The sequence below is a fragment of the Capra hircus genome, chromosome 5 (genome assembly GCF_001704415.2).
Source record: "Capra hircus breed San Clemente chromosome 5, ASM170441v1, whole genome shotgun sequence".
NCBI lineage: Eukaryota > Metazoa > Chordata > Mammalia > Artiodactyla > Bovidae > Capra > Capra hircus.
Window position 1 is genome coordinate 87,618,256 of NC_030812.1, and position 26,374 is coordinate 87,644,629.

The window sequence follows — 26,374 nt, forward strand, 5'->3', positions numbered from 1 at the left end:
TTGCCATTGTTGAGAATATTCTTAAAAATATGGAAAGCAATTTCAAAAGAGGAGTTTTAAACAATGATAGCGAAGAGTAGGACTCGACTGAGCGACTTCACTTTCAATTTTCACTTTCCACTTTCATGCATTGGAGAAGGAAACGGCAATCCACTCCAGTGTTCTTGCCTGGAGAAGCCCAGGGACAGGGGAGCCTGGTGGGCTGCCATCTACGGGATCGCACAGAATTGGACATGACTGAAGTGACCTAGCAGCAGCAGCAGCATTATTACACTGTACTTATAGTCCCTGCTTTCAGGGACCTAGTACTCAATGAAATTTTTTGTTTGTTTAAGACTATTGAATCTTATTATCATCTGAGTATACTTTTAATGTAAATCTAAAAATGTGTCTGTTGTCTACTTCTGTATTTGCTTTTGGCTTAGAGATAGCACAATGCAATAGAAAAAAACATTGTACTGGAAGGAAGTTAACTGACCTTTCTAATCTCAGTTCTTTAAATGAGGGTAACAAAACTTCATAAAGGCACCTTAAGATAGAAGTGAGTTGATAAAAAGGTAAGGTGTTTTCTAAATTGCAAAATATAAAATACTTCACCACTGTCCATCCACCATGAGGATCTTAGGGATTGGAAAACATGGCACAGGACTTCTACTCTCTCCAGAATCTTCTTGCAATTCCTGTTTATAACTAACATTCTTGATCTATATTGTTCATTGTTACCAAGGCAACATACACTCTGTTAAGTCTAACTGTTGCTGTGACAACTCCCAGAAGCAATGTTATATGACCTTTACATTCACTAATTTTTCTGAACACTTTAGAGGACAAAAAGTATAATTGGTGTGGGCTTCCCTTGTGGCTCAGTGGTACAGAATCCGCTTGCAATGCAAGACATGTGGGTTCAATCCCCAAGTTGGGAAGATCCCCTGGAGGAGGAAATGGCAACTCATTTCAGTATTCTTGCCAGGAAAGTCCGAAGGACTGAGGAGCCAGGTGGGCTATAGTCCATGAGGTTGCAAAGAGTCAGACATGACTGAGTATGTATGTAACAACAGGAGAAACTTAGGTTAATGAAGGTGTTGGAACATGAACACCAGACAGATAAATGCGGAAAGAGGCTGGAGAGCAAGCAGTGAGCAAGAAGCAACTGAATCATCAGGAAACAGAATATATTATCAGGATGCTTGACCTTTGAGCCAACAGGTAGAATTTTAGGCACCCAGGCAGATAAAATCAGGGAGGCTGGCTTGGCAACCTATAGCAGCTCAATACATTTTTTTTTTAAACAAATGATGTATAGACACGTAGGAGGATGAAGAGAACTGTCTCTGGGAACTCAGGTGCGGAGACAGAGTGATAATGAGGACTCTTGAAGGGGAAGGATGAAGTAGTTTCTTCAAGACCCAGGCTTTAGACCCTGGAAACTAAGAAATCTAATCGCTACTCCCACACAGAATGGCATAAATCTAAAAGCATCAGTAAATACTCCTGTGATCAGCTGCAAAGAGCTGTATGTTCGTCTCTGGGTTGAGGGATAGCCATTCTCTCCTTCAATTTCCCTTGACTTGAATAACAAAGACTATAAAGTGTAGCATAGAAACCATTCCAGTTTTCTGGGTATCTAGATGTTCAAAGAAAAAAAAAAAAAACTACAATTGTTTCCAAGAATGGCACCTCAATTTTGTGCTGGGTAAGTGCTAATCCCTTTCATGTGTATTATCTTGCCTTACAAAACCTTAAAAGGCAGTTATTATTTCTGTTTTAAAAATACTAACATTGCGGCTACATTAATACAGTATCACTTCACTAAGAATAGAGAAGCAAAATTCAAGGTCTGTATTTTCTACTATCAGGTTGCTTCCCTAAAGAAAGATGTGGATTTGGTATTTTTTAATATTTGCTTCCACTTTCAGATTCAAAGGAAATGACAGATTTTGGTGACAATAACAGCTCCGACTTCATAAGCATTGCCCATTCTTCCACAATAAAACAATAATTTCTTTTCATAGGTATGATTCTTAATAATTTAATTATCTTATTTTGAAACAGAATAGTTAATTTGATTAAACAAACTGATCTCCTCTGATTACTTAATGAGTAAACATACCCTTGGTAGGAGATAGTTAATCCTGCCACATCAGAGTTTTCACAGCCCAGTGCAAACAAGGAAAGGAATAGGAGGTACCCAAGGACCGATGATCCCAAGTAAAGTTTTGCAGCACCACGAATACTGACTCTGAATTTTTTCATAATTATTCCCCCAGAGAATATTCCAAGGGCCACTGCAGGTATGTTGATGAGCCCTGAGGAAAAAGGAAAATGTGTCACATTTGTGAACCTCTAAAAGAAATCTGAGTACATTCACCCAAACTTTCTAAGGGATTGTATGAAACTGTGTAATAATAGTTCTAAACTTATTATTAGACTACTTGGTCAATTTAAGTTTACAGAACTATTCAGCCACTAACATGTGGGTTTCATATTAATGATAACACAGCTGACAGACCCAGGGTTCTGCCTATCACAATGTCTAGCATAGGGTTTGAAATCAATAAACACCAAATCAGTCAATGAATCTAGTCTTTTTGGTTTAATCCCAGGAATAACAGGTGCAATCAGGTGGCAATTAGATGATTATAATGTTTTATAAGGTTGTGAACGAAAGAATAATAGGCATATAGACTGTAAGGAATAAACAAATAAGCACAAAAACAGTCCTGGTTCTATTTTCTGACCCCGACAATATTTGCTTTTATTGCCAAGCCTTTTAGTTTGATATGCTTTCTTACAGCATGAACAATAACCACATATTATTAGGCACCTTTCATATTTTTTTAATTTGCTTACAGTATACCAGTCACTTAGTTTAGCATTTGATATATTATCTATCACATCTACTCTTCACCACAACCTTAGAATATAGGCATATGTTATCTTCACTTCGGAGAGCAGTTTGTTCATGGTTGTGGTTAGTAGGTGGAAAAGCCAGATATGAATCCAGGAAGGCTGGTATCGAGTTAAATGCTTTCAATAACTATGTTAAACTGACTCTCCTTCAGGGGGATTTGGCAGATAGAATTCTTCATAAATGGATGTTTAATCTCACTAGTAGTCAAATAAGTGTGACTTAAAAAGCAATACTAGGAAGAAGTTCAACAAAGTGACTAAGAGTTTGGATCCCAAAGACCCAGCTCTGTGGCTTTGAATCTCAGTTCCACAGCTTAAATAGCTGTGCAACTGCGAGTAATGCCTGAGCTTCTCTAAAACTGACTCCTCACATATAATATGGAATTAATAATAGTGTCCTTAAAGTGATTAAATGGCATGAAAAGTTTTAGCTTAGTATCTGGCACAAAACATCATTCAATTAGGTTATTATGAACATTTCCATCTATGAGACAAAGATGCAAATGCTGGGGTTGGGGGAAGTGGAACAGCTCTGCGTTAGGAAAGATGGAGAAAGAGGCTCTTTTGTCAGACTGTGAATTGGTAAATAACTGTAGGGAAGGTAATCAGGTACCCGATGCTAAACTTCTCTGTGAATTAGAATCTATTTCTCATATTGTCTACTCATCAAATACTGATGTATCTTGAGATTTTGAGATAACACATTTCTTTCATGTAATAAAAGGACTGAAATTTGTATAACTTTGGCCAGCATCTGCTGAGGTAAACAATAATTACAAGTATCCTTTTCTGACTCACACTGAAATTTGTGTTAAAAAATTAAGAATACTGACATACAGTGATAATAGATGCAAAGTAACTTCCTTTCTTCCTCTCCTTTCTTTCTTTATTTTCTGATTTATATATCTAGTCACTTAACTAGGTTTCATAGAGTCTAAAACATCAGATATATAGTGATACTTGGTTAGCTATTATATTATTTTAAAAAGTGTTTTCATCATGTATTGATAGATGATTTTAAAAAGGATATTTTGTTTCATCTGTTAATGACTATGCATTAAATTAGCATTAAACTGATCACATTAGAAATTAACCCACCTTGAAGGGGGCATGATCATGAAATTAGTGAAACTGAAAAAAGAAGAGAAGTTCATTTTTGCTTCTTCAGCTGAACTGAGGTTTGTGGATGTGCAAATGGCAGAGATAGTGCACTGGGCTCCTGAAGAGCTGAACATCAGCTAAGAGGCACTGGCTGATGATGATGTTGATGATTTTAACTTGAAAGTTCATTTATTTGAATTAAAAAGTATTTAAATTCTATAGTGCTTTACAGTTTTTGAAAGGTTCACACAATGTGATTTTAGATAATCCCATAATAACCTCCCTTTTAAAAAATCCCTTATCTCTATATTTGGAGAAAGTGAAAGTGAAAGTGTAGTCGCTCAGTCGTGTCCGACTCTTTGCAACCCCATGGACTGTAGCCTACGAGGCTCCTCCCTCCATGGGATTCTCCAGGGAAGAGTACTGGAGTGCATTGCCATTTCCTTCTCCAGGGGATCTTCCCAACCCAGGGATCGAACCCCAGTCTCCTGCATTCCAGGCAGACACTTTAACCTCTGAGCCACCAGGGAAGTCCAATATTTGGAGAAGGCAATGGCAATCCACTCTAGCACTCTTGCCTGGAGAATCCCATGGACAGAGGAGCCTGGAAGGCTACAGTCCATTGGGTCGCTAAGAGTCGGACACGACTGAGCAACTTCACTTTCCCTTTTCACTTTCATGCATTGGAGAAGGAAATGGCAACCCACTCCAGTGTTCTTGCCTGGAGAATCCCAGGGACAGAGGAGCCTGTTGGGCTGCCATCTATGGGGTCACACAGAGTCGGACACGACTGAAGCGACTTAGCAGCAGCAGCAGCAGCAGCATCTCTATATTGCTCCTATCTCCTTCCCTCTCCCCACTGGTAACCACTGGTTGGTTCTCTGTATCTGTGAGTCTGCTTCTTTTTTATTTTATTCACTACTTTGTTATAGTTTTTAGATTCCACAGATAAGTGATATCATACAATATTTGTCTTTCTGTCTGGTTTCACTTTTTTAGCATGATGTCCTCCAAGTTTATCTATGTTGCTGCAAATGGCAAAATTTCATTCTTTCTTATGACAAATGGGCTTCACTTGTAGCTCAGCTGGTAAAGACTCTGCCTGCAATGTAGGAGACCTAGGTTTGATCCCTGGGTTGGGAAGATCCCCTGGAGAAGGGAAAGGCTACCCACTCCAGTATTCTGGCCTGGAGAATTCCATGGATCGCAAAGAGTCGGACACGACCAAGCTACTTTCACTTTACTTTTTATGACAAACAGCTCATACAGCTCAATATTAAAAACAAACAAACAAACAAACAAACCTCTAAACAACCCAATCAGAAAATGAGCAGAAGGTCTAAGTAGACATTTCTCTAAAGAAGACATACAGATGACCAAAAAGCACATGAAAATATGCTCCACATCACTAACTACTAGAGAAATGAAAACCAAAACTATGAGGTATCACCTCACACTGGTCAGAATGACCATTATCAAATAACAAATGCTGGGGAGTGGGGTGTGGAGAAAAGGGACCTCTCCTACCCTGTTGGCGAGAATGTAAACTGGAAGATGGAGAACAATATATAGGTTCCTTAAAATCTAAAAATGGATCTACCATATGACCCTACTCCTGGGCATATATCCAGAGAAAACCATAATTTTAAAAGATACATTGCTCCCCAGTATACACTGCAGCACCATTTACAATGGCCAAGAAATGGAAGCAAGCTAATTGTCTATCAGTGGATAAATATATAAAGATGTGATATAAAATATATATATATACACACATACATATGTACACACACAAAGAAAAAATCCATGAAATACTATTCAGTTCAGTTCAGTCACTCAGTCGTGTCTGACTTTTTGTGACCCTGTGAATTGCAGCACACCAGGCTTCCCTGTCCATCCACCAACTCCCAGAGTCCACCCAAACCCATGTTCATTGTGTTAGTGATGTCATACAACCATCTCATCCTCTGTCGTCCCCTTCTCCTCCTGCCCTCAATCTTTCCCAGCATCAGGGTCTTTTCAAATGAGTCAGCTCTTCACATTAGGTGGCCAAAGTACTGGAGTTTCAGCTTCAACATCAGTCCTTCCAATGAACACCCAGGACTGATCTCCTTTAGGATGGGCTGGTTGGATCTACTTGCAGTCCAAGGGACTCTCAAGAGTCTTCTCCAACACCGCAGTTCAAACGCATCAATTCTTCGGCACTCAGCTTTCTTTATAGTCCAACTCTCACATCCGTATGTGACTACTGGAAAAACCATAGCCTTGACTAGATGGACCTTTGGTGACAAAGTAATGTCTCTGCTTTTGAATATGCTGTCTAGGTTGGTCATAACTTTCCTTCCAAGGAGTAAGTGTCTTTTAATTTCATGGCTGCAATTACCATCTGTAGTGATTTTGGAGCCCCCCAAAATAAAATCAGCCATTGTTTCCACTGTTTCCCCATCTATTTGCCATGAAGTGATGGGACTGGATGCCATGATCTTACTTTTCTGAATGTTGCGCTTTAAGCCAAGTTTTTCACTCTCCACTTTCACTTTCATCAAGAAGCTCTTTAGTTCTTCTTCACTTTCTGCCATAAGGGTGGTGTCATCTGCATATCTGAGGTTATTGATATTTCTCCCAGCATGAAATACTATTACTCACGAATGAAATAAAATTACTCATGAATGAAATGAAATACTATTACTCAACCATCAAAAAGAACAAAATAATGCCATTTGCAGTAACGTGGATGGACCTAGAGATTATCACACTAAATGAAGTAAACCAGACAGAGAAAGATAAATATCATTCAATATCACTTGTATGTGGAATTAAAAAAAAATATACAAATGAACTTATTTCCAAAACAAGCTCACAGACATATAAACTAATTTATGGTTACCACAGGGAAAAGGAAAGTGGGGGAGGGGTAAATTAGGAGATTGGGATTAATATATATGTACTCCTATATATAAAATAGATAATCAAGACCTAGTGTATAGCATAGGGAACTATATTCAATATTTTATAATAACCTATAGGGAAATAGAATCTGAAGAATATATATATATAATGTATAACTGAATCTCTGTGCTGTAGAATCTCTGAAACTAACACAATATTAAAAATCAACTATACTTTAATAAAAAAGAAATTTATTTTGTAAAGTACCCATCCTGCCTGGGACATCAGAAACAATGGTACAAAATACACTCTTTGGCCTGAGCAACATGTTGTGCTAAATTCCACTGACTTCCCAGCACTCCATCTGGCTTAGAATAGCCTGAGAATAAAGGAATTCTAGGGATATTTCTCCCTCAGAACGGATTGTTAATAATCAGGAATATCCCCTCTAGACTGACCTCTTTTTTAGAGGCTTGTGTTCTCTTGAAACTTGCAGAGGATTTAATGTGTTCTCTTGCTTGTAGGTCTCTCTGCTCAAGAATACTTGCTATCTTTGACACAGTGTCCTCCCCAATCTCCATCCCTGTTCTTGTGCGTTCTTCTTTAAACACCTCCCTATCTTTTTGCTCTTAATTCAGATAGCATCATCTCCCAGATAATTCTTTCTGACTCCAAGGTTATGCTTGTTCATCTAGAGTACTCTGCATGCATGCATGATCAGTTGTGTCTGACTCTTTGTGACCCCGTTGACTGCAGTCCACTAGGCTCCTCTGTTCCTGAGATTTCCCAGGTAAGAATACTGGAGTGGGTTGCCATTTCCTCCTCCACCAAGGTATTCTGGGTTTCCCCTAATTAGAGCACCTATCAAATCCTCTACCAACCATATCATGCCTCCAGAGGATGTATCTGATACCAGGGTGCATGACTTGGTCATCAGAACCCCCTTTCTTCCTCAGTCTGAAGCTCTTTTGTGGGGTCCTAGAGGCAGCCTTGGTACTTATCACAATTGCCTATTAGCTTATTTGTTCATACCTCTCACCCTTCAATCAAACCTTCAAGGGAAGAACTATGCTCCTGGTAGAATCCTTTGTTTCTTACATAGGTGGATTTTTATTAAAATGTGCATAAAAGCCATTTCTCCAGAATATCTTTCTCAGTTTGAGGATGACTAAATTATGACATGATTCAAAAAAAGATTAGTAGGATTTTTCAAATATGTCGTCAATTTGGTTGCCCTTTCAAGTTCCCTAGGATCTGTACGTCATCCACGCAGGGCCAGTTTAGTGGCAAAGTTCCTGAAAAGTAGATGAGGTGCACTTCTCACCTCCCAAAGCTTCTTTTCTTTCATCTTAGGTATTTTTGAGCCATTTAATGAGGTAGAAATTTCAGTATGATTTCTTCATTGCACACTTTTTCCACTCACATCATAAACTGTGCTGCTCTTAAAATGTTTACCATCTGAATATTTCAGATGGAAATATTAGCCATAATTTATGTTGGCATCTGTAATTTGTTTCAATTTATTTTATGTATTTTTTCTTGAATTCAACATTTATGTTTTTCCAAATATCAGGCAGGCTGAGCTTGTTGTTGTTCAGTCACCAAATTGTGTCCGACTCTTTGCGACCATGGACTGCAGCACGCCAGGCTTCTCTGTCCCTTACTGTCTCCCAGAGTTTGCCCAAGTTCATGTCCGATGAATTGATGATGCCATTCAACCATTTTGTTCTCTGTCTCCCTCTTTCCTGCTGTCTTCAATCTTTCTCAGCATCAGGGTCTTTCCTAATGAGTCAGTTGTTTGCATCAGGTGGCTAAAGCATTGGAGGTTCAACATCAGCCCTTCTAAAGAATATTCAGGGTTGATTTCCTTTAAGATTGGCTGGTTTGATCTTCTTGCTCTCCAAGAGACTCTCAAGAGTCTTCTCTAGCACTGCAGTTCAAAAGTATTAATTCTTTGGTGGTCCAGCTCTTACTTTCGTACGTGACTACTGGAAAGACCATAGCCTTGATGGTACGGACCTTTGTTGGCAAAGTGATGCCTTGGCATTTTAACACACTGTATAGGTTTGTCATAGCTTTCCTGCCAAAAGTGATCATCTTCTAATTTTGTGGCTGAAGTAACCATCTGAAGTAATTTTAGAGCCCAATAAAAGGAAATCTGTCGCTGCTTCCATGTTTTCCCTATTTGCTATGAAGTGATGGGACTGGATGCCATGTTCTTAGTTTTTTTTAATTATTATTTAGTTTTAAGCTATGTTTTTCACTCTCCTCCTTCACCCTCATCATGAGGCTCTTTAGTACTTTAGGATATTTTTAGAGATTTTCCCCAGATAAGTAAAAGTTCTGGTTACATTATGGACCTTCACAACATCACTCTAATATTAGAAGACAAAATATTAAGATGTGAATTTTATAAAGAGAGAAAAATGTAAGTAAAAATCTACACTTTCATATATCTGTTGGGTGCAGACAAGTAAACATAGCCATCCTTCTTGGGCATAATAACAGTTTTTCCTCCTCACAAATTAAGATAGTTTTCCATCACCTCACAAGTTTTTAATGTAACTTATTTCTAGAACACATGATAATATCACTATTCCAAATTTGCTATTCTAGCTTAGCCACAAAATAAAGCTTTCTAATTATTTTTTCTCAAATGATTATTTTAATTTTTCCGTATTTAACATCTCCAAAAATTGAGAATGATAATCATTTTTGTCAATTATAGTCAGTATTGTTATATCTTGTCTACTAGTTACTATTTTATTTAATCAAAAAATTTCAAGAAATTAAGCAAAATAATTAAATAATTGCAGTCTGAGTTATAAGAAGAGGAAGAAGAGATCATGTCCATGTAACTTCACAGTGATTAAAAAAAAAGCCTTAAATGAAAGATTCACCTGCTAGTCAAATTTCTTTCAGTAGAAGTTGCAATGGAAAATTTTTTTAAAGCTCATACCATTAAAAAAATAAAGCACAATCATTTTGAAATATACTATCTAGTCCCTGAATCTGAAACATCTTTATCTTTCTTTCATTTATTTGTAAAATGAAAGTCATTAATATAAGGAGATAGTATTTCTAGACTTTAGAAAGAATGTGACCAACATATGAAAACACAGTAAAATAAATTGTCACTGGATCAGTTGGCCCTTGAACACGTTAGAGAAATTCCTATTTATTCTTTCATCCATGTCATATCAAATGTTTCTCTGAGAGTAGAATGGAAATGTGTCTTCTTTGGGCCTTTCTCATGTTTTATCACAGAAAGGGTCATTCTCCCACAACCCAAAGGAAAAAGCTGTAGGAGAAAAGAGCCAGGGGTGGGAAAGAAATGAAGAAAGGGAGAAAGCATATGTTGAATGAGAGTTATGTGCATTTCCAATCCATTTCACATGTCTTTTCTCATCTTTATTTTAACCCAGTGGTGCATTTGTTTTCACCTTTCTAATTAAGTGTTAGGGATGTCAAATAATTTACCCACTTCCCTTACCCTGCTGTATCCTACACTTCCTAATGTAAAATCATACCACTCAGGAAATTATCCTAGTTATCTCATGCTTATGTTAGTTGCTCAGTTGTGTCTGACTCTTTGCAAGCATTAAATGACATCTTCATGGACTTTGGGGTTTCCCTGGTAGCTCAGATGGTAAAGAATCCAGCTGCAATGTAGAAGACCCCAGTTCGATTCCCGGGTCAGGAAGATCTCCTGGAAAGGGGATAGGCTACCCATTCCAGTATTCTTGGGCATCCCTGTTGGCTCAGCTGGTAAAGAATCCACCTGAAATTTGGGAGAGCTGGGTTTGATCCCTGGGTTGGGAAGATCCCCTGGAGGAGAGCATGGCAACCCATTCCAGTATTCTTGCCTGGAAAATCCCCATGGACAGAAGTGCCTGGTGGGCTACAGTCCATAGGTCTCAAAGAGTCAGACACAACTGAGCAACTAAGCACACAGTCCAGGTTTTAAAGTATATAGTTGCTTGCAGGACCGTGGTTATGTATTTGGAGATTCTGGTTCTTCTTCATTCATCTTTTCATATTTTTCTTTGCCTTTGAATATCTTCCTCTTAAATGGTTGTTCGGCTGTGCTAGAAACACAGTCCCTTTAAACAACCCCAAATGCCAGGAGTCAGAGAAGTCTTTCAATCCTGAGCAAATACAAACTTTGTTTTGCAATGCATACCTTCTAACCTGTTTGAATACTCACCTTTTGTAATCCTAGAAACTCTTCAGGTAGAAGAGGCACTGTTATGAGGTTTCAGCTACACTTGAAAGACAGATAGCCAGTATTAACAATCTCCTAACAAAATGCATGTTTACTCTGCATGGTATGCTCATGGTCACTCACACACTGTTCTAAATAACTTTTGCTACAAAGTTGTACCACAGACTCTCTAAATATCTTATTCTGCCAGATTTTTTCACTCACTTTCTAAAACGTCATAAATTGTTTTCAGTCTAAATATCAGAACAACTTACGACTAAGGATCAATAAGACACAGAGTTGATAATACCTATTGGAAAGCAGAAAGCACAGAGAAGCATACCAATAACAAAGTTGGCCTTAGAGGCTGACTGCCCATACTGCTGCTCAATGTACTTCGGTTTGTAAGTTACCATGCCAAATAAAGAATTGAACTGAACGGTGCTTGCACACAAATATAAGAAGTACACTGGATTTCCAAAAAGACTCTTCAGTGACGGCAGAAAATCTACAAGACAAAAATAGCATAGAGTAATTAAAGACAGTGTCACACTTGGTGGAAGATGCAGCCATAGCCTCAGAGCTGAACGGTTGAGTCCTGTTGTCCTGGTTCCCAGGAGCGTTTATAGAGTGGAACACCCACACACCGAATGTTAAGCCAGTGACGCAAGACAGAGTTGAGATCTGGCCAGGTTCAGATCCAGACCTAGGTGCTCACTTCCACAGGCATAAAATCTAGATTATAAATTAGAATCAGTCAGATGAGAACAGATTCCTCTGATGTGGTAAGAGACATGAGGTATAAGAAAACTCCCTCCCCATCAAGCTGAAAGTCATAGGCTAGACATCAGAAACTTGAGTTTTCTGGTCTCTCTCCTTTGAACTTGGGTCATGGAAGCAGAGAAGAGAATATGAAACTTTTCTCCAGTTAATTATTGATACAATGAGCTTTGGCATTCTCTCTTCTTCCTTTTTATGCAAGCCAAATAGAAATTTGAAGATTTTCTGTAAATGTCAACATTGCTGGGCCAGTTGAAGGGGACCAATCTTTCTCATGGTCACCCATTTCTGCAGGAAAGGAATTCACTAGAACATGTCTGACTTTTGGCCCTACACTCACTCCTTTGATCACTGGTAGGACACATGCAGTGGTGCTCATTCTCAAGGGGGTGGATGTTATCTGTCAAATGGCCACAAGCCCTGAAGGTTCACTTTTCTGACCACACAGACTAATGTGGAGCAACCCTCCTGGGAGGGCTGTTTGCAAGGTCCACACGGAGGAGGTAAAAGGGTGGGGATGGCAGCAAAGACTTTTAATAGTCTTCATTTCTGCTTCCTGTGCTCAGTTGCATCCAACTCTTTGCAACCTTATGACCTGTAGCCCAACAGGCTCCTCTGTCCATGGAATTTCCCAGTCAAGAATACTGGAGTGAGTTGCCATTTCTGCCTCTAGGGGAGCTTACTGATCCAGGGATCGAACTCTGATGTGTCCTCCGTCCCCTTCATTGGCAGACAAATTCTTTACCACTGTGCCACATGAGAAGCCCTACTTCCTGTACAGTTTCTCAAATTTTTTTTTCTGAACACATGAAGTGGAGAGAGAAGTATTGTATATAGATCACCTCTAAAATTTCAACAGAAATATGGAAAGTGCTTCACAACCAAAGACAATTGGGCTTACCTCTTGCCATTTCCATGATTTTTGCTTTTTCTCCAGGAGGTGTTTGGTAGTCTGTGAGATCATCCATAATAAACTTAGATTTCTCAGAGGAGGAACTGGAGTCCTCTCTGCTCCTGGGTCTTGGAAGAGTCCTTGGTAAACACCAGAAAGGCACAGCTGCCAGAAGAGTGATGCTTCCTGCTATGAGATAGCCAAGCCACCAGGCACCCACCCACTGTGGGTCCTTTGGGGTGATGGTTATATGATCTGAAAAAGAGACAGAGTGGCTAGAGAACATATACAGCAAAGCTAGTATATTAAACAAGCCTCTTAAAAAATCCTAGCATTAGCTCTATCACATCATAAAAATACACAATTCATACATGACAACTTTTTAAATAATCTGAACATGTGCCTGATGAACTATGGATGGAGGTTCATGACATTGTATAGGAGACAGGAATCAAGACCATCCCCAAGAAAAAGAAATGCAAAAGCAAAATGGCTATCTGAGGAGGCCTTACAAATAGCTGTGTAAAGAAGAGAAGCAAAAAGCAAAGGAGAAAAGGAAAGATATACCTTTTTGAATGCAGAGTTCCAAAGATTGGCAAGGAGAGATAAGATAGCCTTCCTCAAGATCAGTGCAGAGAAATAGAGGAAAACAACGGAATGGGAAAGACTAGAGATCTCTTCAAGAAAATTTAAGATACCAAGGGAACATTTCACGTAAAAATGGGCTCAATAAAAGATGGAAATGGTAGGGACCTAACAGAAGCAGAAAAGATTAAGAAGAGGTGGCAAGAGTACACAGAAGAACTGTGCAAAAAAGATCTTCATGACCAAGATAATCACGATGGTGTGATCACTCACCTAGAGCCAGACATCTTGGAATGTGAAGTCAAATGGGCCTTCGGAAGCATCACTACAAACAAAGCTAGTAGAGGTGATGGAATTCCAGTGGAGCTATTTCAAATCCTGAAAGATGATGCTGTGAAAGTGCTGCACTCAATATGCCAGCAAATTTGGAAAACTCAGCAGTGGCCACAGGATTGGAAAAGGTCAGTTTTCATTCCAACCCCAAAGAAAGACAGTGCCAAAGAATGCTCAAACTACCACACAGTTGCACTCATTTCACACGTCAGTAAAGTAATGCTTAAAATTCTCCAAGTCAGGCTTCAACAGTACATGAACCATGAACTTCCAGATGTTCAAGCTGCTTTTAGAAAAGGCAGAGGAACCAGAGATCAAATTGCCATGGAAAAAGCAAGAGAGTTCCAGAAAAGCATCTATTTCTGCTTTATTGACTATGCCAAAGCCTTTGACTGTGTGGATCACAATATACTGTGGAAAATTCTGAAAGAGATGGGAATACCAGACCACCTGACCTACCTCTTGAGAAACCTGTATGCAAGTCAGGAAGCAACAGTTAGAACTGGACATGGAACAGACTGGTTCCAAATAGGAAAAGGAATACGTCAAGTCTGTATATTGTCACCCTGCTTATTTAACTTCTATGCAGAGTACATCATGAGAAATGCTGGGCTGGAGGAAGCACAAGCTGGAATCAAGATTGCCAGGAGAAATATCAATAACCTCAGATATGCAGATAACACCACCCTTATGGCAGAACGTGAAGAACTAAAGAGCCTCTTGATGAAGGTGAAAGAGGAGAGTGAAAAAATTGGCTTAAAACTCAACATTCAGAGAACTAAGACCATGGCATCTGGTCCCATCACTTCATGGCAAATAGATGGGGAAACAGTGGAAACAGTGGTTAACTTTATTTTTCTGGGCTCCAAATTCATGGCAGATGGTGATTGCAGCCATGAAATTAAAAGACTCTTACTCCTTGGAAGGAAAGTTATGACCAACCTAGAAAGCATATTCAAAAGCAGAGACATTACTTTGTCAACAAAGGTCCATCTAGTCAAGGCTATGGTTTTTCTAGTGGTCATGTATGGATGTGAGAGTTGGACTGTAAAGAAAGCTGAGCGCTGAAGAATTGATGCTTTTGAACTGTGTTGGAAAAGACTCTTGAGAGTCCCTTGGACTGCAAGGAGATCCAACCAGTCCATCATAAAGGAAATCAGTCCTATGTTTTCATTGGAAGGATTGATGCTGAAGTTGAAACTCCAATACTTTGACCACCTGATGTGAAGAGCTGACTCATTTGAAAAGACCCTGATGTTGGGAAAGATTGAGGGCAGGAGGAGAAGGGGATGACAGAGGATGAGATGGTTGGTTGGCATCACCGACTCCATGGACATGGGTTTGGTTGAACTCCGGGAGGTGGTGACGGACAGGGAGTCCTGGCGTGCTGGAATTCATGGGGTCACAAGAGTCAGACACGACTGAGCAACTGAACTGAACTGCACATTATTATGATCTTGCTTATTAAAGGAAAGAAGATGTCTTCAGAGCAAAATTATTTCTCTTTCATTCCTTAGATTAAAAGTATAGAATCTAGAGTCTGGAAGGGGTTCTCACTCTGCTCTGGGCTTCTGCAGAGGGACCTATGACAGGAGGAAAGCAACATGTGAGAAAGACTTGGGAGGGTTTAAAACCTTCTGCTGCCTCTCCACATGAGTGCCATTTTCATCTGATTTACACACTGAATGTCTAGGATTTTGCTGAAAGAAAAAGACCCTATATGCTCTCATCCAAATCTAATCTGAGCCACTCAGAATGTTATTTGTTAAATGATGATTAGTGATATTTCAGAGATATTCTAGGTCTGATACAAGATTTGTATATGTTTTAATAATTAAAACATCAATATTTATTCATTATAAAACTTTTAATACTGTTTCTTATTTGAAATGTAAGCATTGACAAATGTATTTTAAGCAAATACAGTTTTAAAAAATATATATATAAGAATGTGTGAAACATTCTATTATACTCTAACTCTACTACACTCTATGGGAATCCTTTGACAATTAAGCTTGATCGGCACTATGTTATACTCAGTGAAATGTTTGATTTAGTTTATCACTGCATGTTCAAGGCTTCCTTTTCACAATTTTCCTCTGTACCTCTCATCATGCCAACCCTTTCTTATCTATATCAGTTGCCACGATCAGATTTTAAATGTCATGAAGTCAAGGAATCAACTATTTTGCTCACTTTGGTAGAACATCACTTGGGTTAGAGTAGACATGAAATAAATTTGAGGAGTAATAAATGAACAAACAAAATTCCTGGAATGCCTATTCTGGTTATTTGATTAAAAAAGGAACAGCTAGCGCAAGTGTTTTGCATTCTATTGTAACATAATAATCATTTGTAACATACGCTAGTGACGAGGCAATTCCAAAATTTTTAAAAATAAATTTTGTTTTCTTGGTTTTAACTGCTTTCTAGGAATTCTTCAGAAAAACAAAATTTCTGTCTATGTCTACGGCCTACATCTTATAAAGAAAGAAACAAATTAACAGCTCTGGCGAGATGAAGTCCTTACTTATTCTCTCCACAAGCATTCCTCCAGAAGGAAAGTTAGTCTCACTATAAAGTTCCTTCAACTAAAAAAGATTTGTACATTAAAGAAAGGAATTTTATTTGCCAGAGACTTTCAATCGTTGGCCTTTTTGGAAAGTCCAGAAATATGTTATTAATTGATGTGCCTGTAGTAAATGTTGATTCACCTGAAGCCAACAAGAAGCCACAGTTGTTAGTCTTAACTAAGCTTGAATGCCTTTAAACTGGGAAACCAGAAGTGGAAAATGATACAACTGATTAACAAACTATGGGTCATCTGGTTATAATCACCACCTATTTTTCATGTTCCATTTATTAGGGTGTGTGATAATTGTATCAGTAATAAGTTTTCAAGGATTATTTTCATTTTATGAAAGACTACCATCCTATCATTTTGTTAAAAAAAAACCAATTTGATATTTTGGACACTATTCCCATTAAAAATTACAGTAACTAAAATAAATGAATGAATAGAAATAAACGTCCTTACCTAGATTTACAAAGCCAGTGTCAACATACAGTTTGGCACATAACGAGCCTAACAGGAAGCCAAAGATTGGTCCTATAATTGCAACCGTCTGCACACATCCTGCAAAATACAAAAGTACCATTTCTTTGCTCTTATAAATTAATAAATGCTTAAACAGGAAACATGCATGAGATCCAGTTAGTCACTGAAAATATTTCATCAACTCTTCCCTTAAGTGTGCTTAATTTGTCAACTTTTCAACCTCACTGAATCCGGAAATAACTTCTTCTCAGTGTTGGAAAAAGAATGAGCATCTTTAAGGCATTAATTACATTTTAGTAAGAAAACAACACTAAGATTCAGCTAATTTTGGCGAATGGAACAAATTTTACTCCCCTAAAATTTGGATTGGATTCCCCCTGGTGATAAAAATCAGAATTATACTGTTCTGACAGTCTTTCGAAAACCTTTTACGGTCAGTTGTTTAATTGACCATAAGACTTGTTTTGACATTAAAATTTATTTCTTCCATCTTAATGGGAAAGAGCTTGTGTTTAGAGCTTCCAGGGGACCACCTGTGAACACAGTAACTATGCAGCTCAAGCAAAGGAGCTTGGCTTGAGAGAGGGGAGAGGTGCACTCTGCAATGCCCCTGACCCACCTGGGCAGCTCCAGGTAGCTGGAGCAGATCTCCTCAATGACATCATTTCTAGTAACCAGCAAGTCTGCTCTTCCTTGCAAAATATCACCCATCTGCCTTTTATTTCATCACAGACCATATTGTGCATATCCCTGAGAGATTAACTGGAGGAGTAAATGGCAGTTGCGTCTATGCATGTATGCTCAGTAGTGTCGACTCTCTGTGACCCCATGGGCTGTAGGTGGAGGAAGGACATACCAAACAGTCCAGCTGAGCAGCGGGCCCCCACAGTGTCACACTGCGCAGAGGAAGAAGAACCACATCTGAGCTTAGGGCTCAGTCTTGTGGTCTTTGGCACTTTTCTTAAACTTTCTAGACCTTAGTTTTGTTATTGTTGTTCAGTCACTAAGTCATATCCAACTCTTTTATGACCCCATGGACTGTAGCCCACCAGGCTTCTCTGTCCATAGGATTTCCTATGCCAAAATACTGGAGTGCGTTGCCATTTCTTCCTCCAGAGAATCTTCCTGAACCTGGGATCAAACCCACATCTCCTGTGGCTCCTGCGTTGGCAAGCAAATTCCTTAACACTGAGCCACCTGGGAAACTCATACCAGATCTTTTACAGAATAGAAAAGAGGGCAAAGGAGAAGAGCAGCCTCTGAGCTCCTGGACAGGACAGGGACACGATGACATCTATATGCATCTCCTGGCTACAATCTTTCTTCTGGTCCCCAGAGTAATGGCCTAGCACATGTGATGGAGCTTCTGTTCTACATCCTGATCTGTGCTGCAGCTTCATTAGAACAGGTGCCCTGTTTTTAACTACATATAGCATACTTGGCTGTCATCAGAACCCTCTGGAATTCCGTGTGACTAGCCAGGACAGAACTATACCTAGCTATAGCTAAGTGAGTGAAATTGCTCATCATATCCGACTCTTTGTGACCCCATGGACTGGGGCCCACCAAGCTCCTCCATTCAGGCACAATGCCACCTGCCCCCCACCCCACTGCCTTAATGAATTTAAATCTTGTCCTTCTGTCTCTGAAGGTGAAACCCTCAGAAGATCAGAACCCCCAGAAACCAAGACTAATGTATGAAACAGAGAACAAATTTAGCTTTCAGAATGTAAGAGGCACTCAAATGCTGCTTTGATTCACCTGGCTTTGGATTGCTATATTTTTGTTTTGGGTCAGAAAGATCCCCTGGAGGAGGAAATGGCAACCCACTCCAGTATTCTTGTCTGGAAAAGCCCAAGACAGAGGAGTCTGGTGGGATATAGTCCATGGGGTGGAAAAGAGTTGTACGTGACTGAATGACCGAAAACACCTATTTTTGTTTTTGTGATTTTAGCCACTATTCTATGCACTGGGACCTATTCTAGAAAAGAGTGGCTCAGGCCTGGCTCTTGTCCTTCTGTATCCATAAAGATACAGGTCATACATTACAGAAGTTGAGCTCACAGATAATTTCTTTTAATCCGATATTCTTTCCCTAATGCAATAGGTCCTTTTAACTGAAGTTTCTTCACTATACAAACCCTCAGTGTGAACTTCAGAAAAGTGTGATCTGAATAGAGGAGTTAGATATGAAATATAAAATCTTCCACATCCTATTTAGTTGAGAATAGAGTTGAGAAAACCAGGTATCCTGCACCCCAGGAAGATGAATGAGGTGGGAATTACCAATATAGAAAGCCGCATTGTCCTGGCTAGCAAAATCATCAAGGTAGGCAATGCCTAGAGGCTGGATGGGAGTTTCTCCAAATCCACGAAGAAGGTTTCCCAGGAAGACGTAAACCCACATGGAGGAGCTGGCATCAACTTGACATTCTTAAAAGGAAAGCAAACAAGAGGATTGAAATTCAATCACTGTTGAAGTTAAACATTTATTCTGTATATCTACAAGTTGTCCTAAGGATGCATGAGAATGCAGGAGTGAAATCAGCAATAAATTGATTGATAGGAGTTGGAGCAAGATATTTTAGGTAGTGTAAATCCTCCAGAAACTGACCAAGGAAATCTATTGTTCTTATTTCTTATTTTCTTTCTTTTTATTTCATATTACTACTGTATTATTTGAATTCCTAGACTTCAGTAACATACAATATCCAATCTGGGGCAAAAATAGAAAAATTTGAACAAAGACGTTTCTTGCCTTAATCTTTAAACTTTCTATTTTGCAACAGAAAACACCTGCAGTTTTATTGGTGACCAAGGTTTTGAACTGTGGTGTTGGAGAAGACTCTTGAGTAGTCCCTTGGACTGCAAGGAGATCCAACCAGTCCATTCTGAAGGAGATCAGCCCTGGGATTTCTTTGGAGGGAATGATGCTAAAGCTGAAACTCCAGTACTTTGGCCACCTCATGCAGAGAGTTGACTCATTGGAAAATACTTTGATGCTGGGAGGGATTGGGGGCAGGAGAAGAAGGAACAACAGAGGATGAGATGGCTGGATGGCATTACGGACTCGAAGGATACAAGTCTGAGTGAACTCCGGGAGTTGGTGATGGACAGGGAGGCCTGGCGTGCTGCGATTCATGGGGTCGCAAAGAGACGGACACGACTGAGCAACTGAACTGAACTGAAGGTTTATCTGAATTTCAAATTTTATATGGGTGATACTTCAAATTTTAGCAGCATTGCCTAAACTAAAATTGTTTGATAGTGAACAGATGTATTAAGGGCTCAAATTTCAGAAACAAATTCATATAAAACTTAAAAACCATACTTGGTGGCTCAGATAGTGAAGGATCTGCCTGTAATGCAATGCAGGAGACCCAGGTTCAATCCATGAGTCTGGAAGATGCCCTGGTGTAGGGAATGGCTCTCCACTCCAGTATCCTTGCTAGGAGAATTTCATGCACAGTGGAGTCCAGAAGGCTACATGGGGTTGCAAAGAGTCAGATATGACTGAGGGACTGACACTTTCATGCTTTAGTGGTACAACAATTCTAAAAAGAGAGAAGCTTCTGATGGAAAGTCAAAGCTAAAAATTTTAAATGCTTTCATAAAAGTCATGTCTTAGTATGATCATGTTAAGGAGAATAATTACTCCCCATATCGTAATTAAAAACAGTTAAGTGACTTTAACAAAAGTGACAATATTAACTACCTCCAACAATCACCACTTCTGGAAGCTCCCTTTCTGGCAAGCACTGAGCTAAGTGGTTTGCAGACATTTTCAAATCAAATTATCCTAAGAATCTTATGAGGTAGGAGATATTTTCTCTTCTAGTCACTTTAAAGTAATTTTTGAAAGTGAAGTGTGGGTTATTAAGAACTTGGGTGAATGCTTTTGTGTGGATGAATCAGACTTTGTGACAGAAAAGATTACTGTGTAATCATGTGACGTTTAGTTCTGATTTTGCCTCTCCTAGAAATGTAGCCAAGTGACCAGGGATATTTCACTTAACTTCTCTGGATTTTTATTTCACTCCCCAAAATACAGTGGGACTCCTTTTTCAACATTGATTCCAGTGTCAATTTCAGCCCTGACTTTAAGGGATTCTATTGTTGTTGATAGAGGAGCCTCGTAGATACGTGTAGACACTTTAGCTCTGGGCTTTCCATTATGGTGGCCACAAGTCACAGGTGGCCACTGGAATTTATTAATTAAAATTACATGAAATTAAAAATTCAATTCCTCAGTCTCACTGGCTATATTTTAAGTATGCAATAGTCACGTGGGGCTAATAGTTACTATGTGTGTATGTATGTGTTAGTCACTCAGTTATGTCCAACTTTTTGCAACCGATGAGCTGTAGCCTGTCAGGCTCATCTGTCCGTGGGATCCTCCAGGCAACAATACTGGAGTGGGTAGCCATGCTCTCCTCCAGGGGATCTTGCTGATCCAGGGATCAAACCTGGGTCTCCTGCATTCCAGGTAGATTCTTTACTGTCTGAGCCACCAGTGGACAGTATAGATATAGAACATTCCCATCACTACAGAAGTTCTGGTAGACAGTTCTGCTCTAAAATATTTGCAGGAAATGGGGTTTGCATGCAGAGCATTTTTGAGATGAGTCCTCTATTTGCCCCGCTAACCACTTTAGGATATGCTTATGTCCACTGTATCTAAGGTTTCTATATATCTATGACTTTAAGCGAACAGGATTTCATTTAAAGGAAAGAAAAGCATTGATTTATGAGACTTATATTCTGAACCTGCCTAATAATTTGTATCATTACATTAAAAAATTCCACCCCCCACCACTTAAGCCTACATTTCTCTTTTTAATATGAAAGGTTTAGATATTAGTTGTATTGTCACTTCTGGGCTTCCTGGGTGGCACAATGATAGGGAAACTGCTTGCCAATGCAGGTGACACAAGAGATGCAGGTTTGATTGCTTTTGAGGACGATCCCCTGGAGAAGCAAATGGCAGCCCACTCCAGTGTTCTTGCCTGGAAAATTCCAAGGCAGAGGATCCTGGCAGACGACAGTCCATGAAGTCACAAAGAGTTGGAAACGACAGCACAGAAACACACACCCATTGTCATTTATAACATGTCTCTCCCTTGAGTGTCAAAACCAAACCCAAAATATCTTCAATGACTGTACCTTATGTACAGACCAAAGTCTAAATCCTTTAGTCTGTCTCCTTGCTTCTTTTTGTGGATCTGAATTAAACTGAATTAAACGTTTGTTGTTTAGTGGCTAAGTCATGTCTGACTCTGCAATCCTGTGGACTGCAGCATACCAGGCTTCCCTTTCCTTCATTATCTCTCAGAGTTTGCTCAAACTCATGTCCATTGAGTTGGTGATGCCATTTTATCCTCTTCCAGTGAACATCCAGAGTTGATATCTTTTAGAATTGACTGGTTTGGTCTCCCTGCTGTCCAGTGGACTCTCAAGAGTCTTCTTCAGCACCAGAGTTCAAAAGTATCAATTATTTGGCACTCAGTTTTTTTTTTTTTTTTAATGGTCCAAATATCCATTATATTCTTAAATAAACAATCCCTCTGTTTTCATTCATTGATTTATATATGTTCTCCCTAATGTATCTATTGCCTACTTTCATGCTTTCCTTTTCTTCTAAAATGCCTTCTTTTCATACAGCAGGATAGGATAAACTTTTTACGTGTATATGACCACCCCCATTTTTCTCCTCATATTTCAGTATTTTTTTCAATTTTCCTATCCTTGCTTTCATTCAGAGTCAAGCCTCTCTGAGTCTGACTCATTCAGAGTCAGAGTCATTTGCCAGAAAAAGGACATCTCAAAGGAAAGCATCAGTGAGGATGTCAGGGGAGTAAAATGGTTTTATGGTATAGATGAAAGATTTAGATAGATAGTAAGTATGTAAAAGAAGGGCTTCCACACTGCCTCTATAGAAGCGGATTCTGCAGCCTAGGAGTAGGAGAGAGATGAGGGTAGTGGAGAGGAAGGGTTGAGCCTATTGATGCTGAAGGTCTGTGGGGAGAGAGGATTTGAGTGTCCACCAGTGCAGCATCCCAGAGACATGGCGAAGACCTGTGGGTAGATTCATGGACTCCATGAGTAAGGAAACCTGTGCCACCACGGATAGGTAGAGCCAGGGAGGTAGCAAGAGCCCAAGGATGAAATGTGGTATTGCTAAGCATCCTTGCCCCTGCCTCTTCACAGGGCTTCCAATGCCTAGAATAACACAGAAGAGATGGTTCCCATGCTCCCAAGCATGGCCCACACATAGCCTTGCTGTGCAATGTGGGTCAGCCACATGGAACTCTGGATATGCTAACAAAATTCCCTGAACCCTAACTTGGGTGGAAACTAGAATTATTTCATGTTTCCATGATGGTCACTTTTGCATCAAAGAGAGCTGCTATGCTGTAAAGGACACAAATGTGGACATAAGATGACCCCGAGATGACGTGTATGAACAAACACTGTGGCCAGGAGGATTTTAAATATTTAGACTGACAGAGGACTGATAATACCAAGACCTACCCTCCCACAATTTCCCCCTAAAGGGAAATTATGTAAGCTCCTTAGAATGTAAGCTACCCCTAGGAATGTGGGTAGAGATTAGGGACAAATTGACATCACGCTTTTGCCATTTTGATGAAAAGGGGCTGAACACAAAAATTAAACTGTGTTTGGGGAAAAAATAAATTTACTTTATATGAGATTTGTACATGTTAAACTTGTTTTACCCTGTTTCACAGTACACATTATTTAGAACTGCTGTAAATTTTCCCAGTCATCAGCAATTAATGCACCATCTTTCTATAATATTTGATTTTCTGAGTATTTTCTTAAGATCTCATGATATACTGCTTTTGTTTTTGTTGTTCAATCACTAAGTTGTGTCTGATTTTTTGCGATGCCATGAACTGCAGCACACCAGTCTTCCCTGGCCTTCACTATCTCCCAGGGTTTGCTCAAACTCATGTCCATTGAGTTGATGGTGCCATCCAACCACCTCATCCTCTGTTGCCCCCCTTCTCCTGCCCTCATTCTTTCCTAGCATCAGGGTCTTTTCCAATGAGTTGACTCTTCACATCAGGGGGCCAAAGTATTGGAGCTTCAGCTTTATATTCTATGATTTTTTTTAACGGCACTATAATATCTCAATTTAATTAGTAAAGCTTTTGACAGTAAAAATCATATACCACATGCTAAATCACCCATAAAGACTAAAAATAACTTGTTTACTCAAGTAAAAAGTAATCATCTTACCATTATTTATTTTGGATTGTGATTTTTCCACAGCTGGAATTGGTAATGAATTGTTTGAATCCAGGAGACATGGAGAGATACTGAGAGTGGAATTGGAGGCAGGAGAATACCTTTCATATTTGTACCTGTATAAAAAGAACATTTTCTTAGCATCATATGAAAAACATTATAAGTATACTACTTGACTCACTAGGATACCTGTATGAATCTACAGCTCTCTCTGAATCTATATCACTAAATCAAACCAGCATTTAACAGTACAGTTTTCTGAAGAGAGTGCTAGAATATCTGCTTCACATTTATTACACTATATCTGAACCAACTGCCCAGTGTCATGAAAGACAATAAAAGAATGATTTGGAGAGGCTCATTTTAATATAAAATAATAACTATAAATCACCTACTCTGTTGGTGAAAAAATATCAAACATTCCATAACATCATGCTTATCTCTGAAAACAATAAATAACAATTAATGTCTATACTTGGAGTTGTAAATTTAGTAGAACACCTGGAATGTTGATTCTAGAGAACTGAGAATGATACTTAGGCTTTTTGAACCCTTTATCCAGACAGTATCCTAGTCTTCATTTTATTATTCTGGCTCTAAGTTATTTCTAGTGTTCTCTGTTTATAAGGTTACTATGGCAGCTGGATCGAGGAGCCAATGCCACATGGTAGGACTGTGATCATTCCATCTACAGCTCCCCAGCACCATTATTGTTTTGTTCAGTTGCTAAGTTGTGTCCAGCTCTTTGCAATCCCATGGACTGTAGCATGCTAAGCTTTTCTATCCTTCACTGTCTCCTGGAGTTTGCTCAAATTCATGTCCATTGACTCAGTGATACTATCTAACCATCTCTTCCTCTGCCACCCTCTTCTCCTTTTGCCTTCAATCTTTCCCAGCATCAGAATCTTTTCCAGTGAGTCACCACTTCTCATCAGATGGCCAAAGTACTGGAGCTTCAACTTCAGCATCAGTCCTTCCAATGAATATCTAGGGTTGATTTCCTTTAGGATTGACTAGTTTGATCTCCTTGCAGTCCAAGGGACTCTCAAGAGTCTTCTCCAGCACCACAATTCAAAGGCATCAATTCTTCAGCACTCAGCTTTCCTTATGGTCCAACTCTCACATCCGTACATGACTACTGAAAAACCATAGCTTTGACTATATGGGCCTTTGTTGACAAAGTGATGTCTGCTTTTTCATATGCTATCTAGGTTTGTCATAGCACCATACTCATTCTCAAATTACCCTTCAGAAGTCAATTTTTCTGCTCCACAAGCACCGTTCAGGGCAGAGGTAACTGATGAAAGGAATCACATCACCTTGATTCTCATTTTGTTCAGGCATTATGTGGCTAAAGGCTAATCATCATAGTAATGTTAAAAATAGTAATAGCTATTTAACACAATAAGGTCAAGATGTATTGACTTGTTAACATATTCAGATTTGTAAATGGCTTATCTTATGTCAGGGCTTCCCTGGTGGTTCAGATGGTAAAAAATCCATCTGCAATGCGGGAGACCTTGGTTCAATCCCTGGGTTGGGAAAATCTGCTAGAGGAGGGCATGGCAATCCACTCCAGTATTCTTGCCTGGAGAATCCTGTGGACAGAGAAGCCTGGTGGGCTACAGTCCATGGGGTTGCAAAAAGTCGGATATGACTGAGTGACAGTGCATATCAGTGTTGCATAACCTACACGTCAATGGGTCTATGAACCCTGCTGGAAAAATAAAAATATTTTTGTATATATGTATTTAAGGGAAAAGGTTCATAGTTTTGGCACTTTTATCAAATGAATCCTTGACCAAAATAGGTTTCCTAAGTTACAAAGACAAGTAACATCTCAGGTGTTGGGTGTATGGATGTTCCTGTGCAATTCTTTTAAGTTCTTTTTTATATGTCTGAATATTTTTATAATAAACCTCAGAAAAATTAAAAAAAACTATTTAATGACAATAAATTTTAAAGATTATTAGCTACAGAGGAGAACATTTAGCATTAAAATCATGGTAAATATAATTTTCTTTCTTTAATATAATTCCAGAGATACCAGGAATTATTATTGGGTTGGCCAAAAGTACATTTGAGTTTTTCCATGAGATGTTTACAGAAAAACCCTAATGGACTTTTTGACTAACCCAATATAAAACCTAATGCTCTTAAAATGACTATCAATAGCAATTAGGTAGTAATTTGAAAGTTTTGGTTATTTGAGCTTTCTGTTTAATCTATCAGAAGGCAACTGCTGCATATAAAATTATTTAGATCTTGAATAAATAGAATTTTATGTAAGTGCCACTTTTGTCACTAAATACTATAATAACAACCTTTTCAAATTTCAGTTTTCTTAGTT

The 26,374-nt window shown here is 39.0% G+C and overlaps 1 protein-coding gene across 1 annotated transcript in view; it reads right to left on the minus strand.

Annotated features, from left to right (window-relative positions):
• SLCO1C1 (solute carrier organic anion transporter family member 1C1) overlaps nt 1-26,374 on the minus strand; it is an 81,733-nt gene that overhangs the window by 17,886 nt on the left and 37,473 nt on the right. The window contains exons 5-10 of the mRNA XM_013964182.2: nt 24,016-24,140; nt 19,039-19,185; nt 16,732-16,830; nt 12,786-13,031; nt 11,448-11,612; nt 2,111-2,306 (exon numbers count right to left, since the gene is read on the minus strand). Coding sequence (XP_013819636.1) covers nt 2,111-2,306; nt 11,448-11,612; nt 12,786-13,031; nt 16,732-16,830; nt 19,039-19,185; nt 24,016-24,140 — 978 coding nt within the window. The remainder of the gene's footprint in view (nt 1-2,110; nt 2,307-11,447; nt 11,613-12,785; nt 13,032-16,731; nt 16,831-19,038; nt 19,186-24,015; nt 24,141-26,374) is intronic.